General features: G+C 55.7%; 1 protein-coding gene across 1 annotated transcript; it reads right to left on the reverse strand.

The window, feature by feature from the left end:
- Positions 1-1,135: 1,135 nt before the first annotated feature.
- On the reverse strand, positions 1,136-5,162 carry BTG2 (BTG anti-proliferation factor 2). Its single transcript, XM_077887212.1, has 2 exons — positions 4,942-5,162; positions 1,136-3,649 (listed from the first exon to the last, which is right to left on the reverse strand). Exons 1-2 carry the CDS (start codon positions 5,093-5,095, stop codon positions 3,315-3,317), a joined length of 489 nt encoding a protein of 162 aa, XP_077743338.1. The 5' UTR covers positions 5,096-5,162; the 3' UTR covers positions 1,136-3,314.
- Positions 5,163-5,469: the final 307 nt, after the last annotated feature.

The raw sequence follows: 5,469 nt of genomic DNA on the forward strand, positions 1-5,469 counted from the left end.
CCGGGAGGGGCAAAAATCCAATCCTAACACCACCCTTTCATCCCACAAGGCAGGTCCTTACAAATGAGTGCCTAGGACATTTGTGTTAGAAGGTACAGATGCAAATGGGACCATTTCTTCAAATAACCTCTTGACACAAGTGGGTCCCTATAACCAATTCTATTCGTGAGACAGATGATCTGGCCTCCCCCAGCCCCATCTCCTGCCTCCTCTACCCCTCCACTGTACCATCCACAGCCCTCTCTGGTCCCCTTGCCACCTAAGACAGGTCAAACCACACGTTTGTTAATGAGGGTCATGGAGGTGTTGTGTGTTGATGGGGGGGTAGTTCTGTTCACAAATCAATGTGTTTAAAATGTAATTTAAATACAGCCCACTTCTGACGGAGAAAAAAAAACTAGCCCAGGTTAATGATGTACTTGTGACCTCAGTGGGAACGGCTGAGCTTGCAAATAGGACAGGGAGTGCAGAAGCCTGTGTCACCACCTCACAGACAAGAGCACAAGAATCAGGCATGATAAAAACTATGCTTATTTCCTTGCATATGTCCTATCTGTACAGCCACGGGGAGTAATTGGTAACAAACCTTTGTTGTCAGGAGTAGCTGCTCTTTAGCCAACTGGTAGCCTTGGCCTTTGGTCACAAGATGCTAAGGCCAGATGCTAAGGCCCAACTGCTCTCATCTACTAAGAATGGAGGGTACCAAACGGCAGTCCCAGAGGTGACGAGAGCCTGGCCCAGGAACTTTCAAACAATTCTGCCCCAATCTGGGAAGTGGTTCAGTGCCCCTGCTCACCATCTCGGTCTGAGACTCAATCATATGTAATATTTTCACTCCCTTGGGCTGATGGACAGTATAGAGGTGCTGAATGAGCAAGTGAGCATGGCTGAGGCCCGGCCAGGCTCAGGAGTGCTCAGTCTAGAACAGGCCCCCTCTAGCATCTTCACAGGGAAGTGAGAACAGGCACTCAAAGATGAAGCAAGGAGTTCACACAACTAGATTTTTTATCCTAGCCATGTGCTCCAGGTCTTCAGGGTATTGCCGAAGAGAAATACTGAGACATCAAGAAAGGATCTGGATCTGAGGGAAAGGCTTAGTGATGCGGGAATGTGACCTTCTCTATTACCACTCGGCTTCATCTGCTACATTTTTATTAAAGTAACAAAAACAGCATACATTTGTCCATAAAGCTGTACATTCTTCCATATAAAAACACTATCATACAATTAGTAACCCTTGTCTTTTCTGTCACAATAGCTTACAAACGTACGACTATTTATTTTTACTTAATAGGAGAGACAGGCCTGCTCAACAGTCCAGCTCTGGGTGTTTTGTTTTTAAAGTGAACATCAAAAAAGAGAGATGAAGCATGAGACTGTGAGGCTGCTTTTAGAAAGGCGGGGACCTGTTTGCAGACTAGATGCCACACCACAATGTGCAGATTCACAGCTTCGTTTCCATCCACAGGCCAGAAAAGGAGCTCTTGGGTCTGTCGGCCTAAAGTTACCTCTAAAGCAAGAAATGTTGAAGCAGGGTCTGGGAAGATGGCTCGGGAGTCTAGAGTTGACAAGGAGGCAGAGCTGGCAGGAATCAGTGGGGACAGTGTTTGGTAAATAGCACCTTTGTGTTCAGAACTGAGTAGTTCAGGGATCCAGGGGAGGGGATCAGCAGGGGAGTAGGGACCCCCCAGGTAGGGAAGAAAGTTTCCTCACCAGGGGGCCAACAGCCTGGCAGGCTGGACAGGAGGGTAGCCAGGTCAACTAGAGGCTCTAGCTGTGTCCTTCTAAAGTGATTCGGGCTTGCAAAACTCAAGACCTTCTGAGAAGCCCTCACTCAACGTCACTGAAAAACCCAAGGAAGGGATTCTTTCCCAGTCTAGATTTCCACTGGCTCCAACCCAGAACAGTAAATATTGCACAAATCTACAGACAAACTTGGATTGTACTGAGAGGCAGCAACTTCCCCACAGGTGCTCTGAGCACCAGGGAAAAGGGGAAAGGGAAAAAACAAAAAACTATGCCCAGGACTGTGGCTTTTAGTGTCAGCCCTACAAGAATACCAAGTAGTCCTGAAGAACTTGGCTCATTCTCGCTTCAGTCCAGGAATACCTGCAAGGCTGACCAGCCATCCAGAGTCCTGTGGATGAAGACAGAGGGAGCATTCCCTAAGCCCCCTCCAGGGCACGAGGTTCTGAGAGGCAGTTCTCTTCAGGAAGGACCCAGGAGGCCATATTGCACAGTGAGTGAGAGAGAGCTCATTCTGGAAAACTGGGTAGTTCGGTGACCCAACCAGAAAGGGACAAGAGCAGGAGAGTCAGGGAGGAGTGTTGTGCTTTTAAAAAGGCAGTAATAAAGAACCTGGAGTTCCCCAGAGCTTTTGAGCCAACTCTTGAAGGGTTAATGGCAGCAGCATCAGGACTTTCCTGTGGTTCCAAAAAGAAGGATTTTGGCCAAAAACAAATATCCCCAGTGGATACTCTTTGGGTCCCAAAATTCCATTGCAAATCATCCCCAAATTATTCAGCACACATACTCACACACAGAGCAGCACACAGCAAAGCGAAGGTTTTGTGCAGAGTACCCTTCCATCCCAACCCCAATAACCTCTAACTCCTGCCTTACTCCCCTGACCCCCATAAAACAAAAAGCTTTTGTTTCCTGCCTGGGAAGCAACATCTACAGGCCCCTGAGCATAGAATCAGAAACAAGTCATGATTTCAAGAAAAGTTGCTTAGGACAGAAGCGATCAGGAGAGGCCTTTTCACTCTGCCCTGGATCTCACTGGAAAAATAAAAGATAAGATTAGGCAACAAAGCATAACTGAAGTCCAGGCTCAAATGCTCCTGAGGAGAGGGGCCAGGGATGCAGATGTCCTGCTCAGGACAGCAAGAGGTCTGGATTCGGCCTTTCTCCCTACCGCAGGGCAGCTCTTGACCCGTTCTCATTCACAGTTGCTAACCTTGCTTGCTCCCTCTCATATCTTCCTGGGGAGGCCAGCCAAGCTTCTCCCGCCTCGCCCTGGTCAGGCCCACCCCCTTGTAGGCAGGCACTGGCTCCCAGACTCCAGCCCCAACAGTTCTCTCCAAAGGCACCTGGGGAGACTACTTCCAAGCAGCTCCCTTTAAGGATTTTTTTCTTTAAAAAAAAAAAAAAAATCTTTTGGGTTTTTTTTCTCTTTTCTTAAAAAAAAAAAATATATATATATATATATATATCTTCATTTAAAATACAGTCCCCCAGGTTGAGGTATTCAGTGGCCTGTTGTCACGGCAGAATGAGTACAGTAGAGTGCCTGGTCAGGGGTGGCAGGGGATCTAACTGGAGACTGCCATCACATAGTTTTTCGAGGGGCTGCTCCGGCCCAGCATCATTTGGTTCTTGCAGGTGAGGAGCCCATAGGAGGCAGCCACAGGGGCCTCCTCGTACAGGACGCAGATGGAGCCATCCTCCCCGATGCGGTAGGACACCTCATAGGGGTCCACCCACAGAGTCAGCTCACTGGGCAGCAGCCGGTGCAGCTGGGGCTGGCTGAGTCCGATCTGGCTGGCCACCTTGCTGATAATGGGGTCCATCTTGTGGTTGATGCGAATGCAGCGGTAGCCTGAGCCCTTGGATGGCTTCTCAGGAAACCAGTGGTGTTTGTAGTGCTCTGTGGGGATGGAACAAAAGGGAGATGGCTTGGTTAGAGTAGCTGGGCTGTGGAGGCTACCACAAGGGTGGGATGGGAATGAAGGGATAGAGTAGAGGAAGGAACCCAGAGATTTTAAGTAAGCAACGTGGTTTCTCATGAGTTCCAGGACCCTCCTGGAACCCTCCTGCCACCGAAGCAGAGGAAATTATATGGGATTCCTTCCTCACTCCTTCTAGGCAAGGATGTGAGTGTATATGGGGAGGGAGTCCCCATAGTTCTGGGGCAATCCCAAGCAGACAGTGTATTGCTGTTAGCACACACACACACACACACCCTCCGGTTAAGAAGGAGGGGTGAGACCCGAGGACATGTCCAGGCAGTGCTCCTGGAGACAGATGAGCTGAAGTTGCAAGGCCGGGAAGGCTGCCATCATTGCTGTGGATCCACAGCAAGTCACTGTGTCTCCCACCCTGGGCCTCAGAGGCTCCCTCTTGCCTCCCTCAAAAGCCAGAGACCCTCTGCAGTGGCTAGGGAGCCAAAGCTGGGTTGTTTTTGATGAGACGTATGTTGCTCCTCAGAAGGCAGGATCTGTGTGGGCAAGTTCGGAGATGGCTATCGCTGCCCCGAGCCCAGTGCCGAACCCGCTAGAACAGCTGAGATAGGTCTCCCCCGGTTGCTTATCTGTCGTCAGCCCCAGCACACAGGCCAGCAGGGCGCAGTTACTACCTGCAAGGCTTTCTCAGCACCGTAACGAGGGGCAGATGGCTAAGGGGAGCCAAAGTGTACAGACGGGGCCGGGATTCCAACTTCCAGCAAGTAGCAGCCGGCCCGGGCGCGGCGCAGCCCGAGGACCCACGGCAGATCCACGGCCGAGGATCCAGGTCGCTGAGAAGCTCAGTGGCACCTTCTCGCCCCACAACGACCCGGTGGCCGGCGGGACTGCCCGTCCGCGCCGCCCCGGGGAATCTCGCTAAGGGCGGGGAGCTCGCACCCGCCCGCAGGCGCCTCTTCTCCGGGGGCAAGGGCCGGTGCCTGCGCCCGCGACCGAGCGGAGGAGCGCGCCGGGCCAGGGCCGTCCCGGGGGGACCCGAGCGCAGGGCCGGGCGGGGCGTGACCCAGGGCAGCGGAGGCCCGCGCCGGCCGCCCTCGGGGCTGGGGGAGCCCGAGGCCCGGAGCTGCTCGCGACAGCCCTGCCCTAGGAGGAAGGCAAGGCGGCGCGGGCGGGACGCGGGACGCGGGACGCGGGACGCGGTGGGGGTCGGGGCCGGGGTCGGGGCCGCGCGGACGCCGGGACGTCGGCGAGCGCTCACCGGTTAGCGCCTCCTGGAGGGCTCTGCTGAAGACCTTTAGCCTCTGCTCGCCCACGCAGCCCCGGGTCCTCAGGAGGCTGGAGACGAAGCCCGCGGCGGCGGCGATCTCCGGGAGCACGTCTGCTCTGCTCGCGGTCCAGCGGGCCCGGCTCATGTCGCGCGCAGCTCGGGGGCGGCGGCGGCGGCGGCGGCGGCGGCGGCGGCGAGCGCAGGGGAGGCCTCGGCGGGACGGTCGGCGGCGCAGGGCTCGGCTCTGCGGGACTTGCCCGGGACGCGCCTTTCATACTGTTCCGAGAGGCGGGGGCGCCCGCGGCGGCCCCCATTGGCAGCGGCCAGCGGATGGGGCGGGCTCGGAGGCCGCCGCGCCCCGCCCCGCGCGCCCCGCCCCGCCCCGCCCCGCGCGCCCCGCCCCGCCCCGCCCCGCGCGCCCCGCCCCGCCCCGCCCCGCCCCGCCGCCTCCTCGGCGCTGAGGTCATCGCCCGCTGACGTCACTGCTGGGAACCCGAGCGGCGCTCGCCGGCCGTGGGC

Source organism: Canis aureus, chromosome 38, assembly GCF_053574225.1.
Source record: "Canis aureus isolate CA01 chromosome 38, VMU_Caureus_v.1.0, whole genome shotgun sequence".
Classification (NCBI taxonomy): Eukaryota; Metazoa; Chordata; class Mammalia; order Carnivora; family Canidae; genus Canis; species Canis aureus.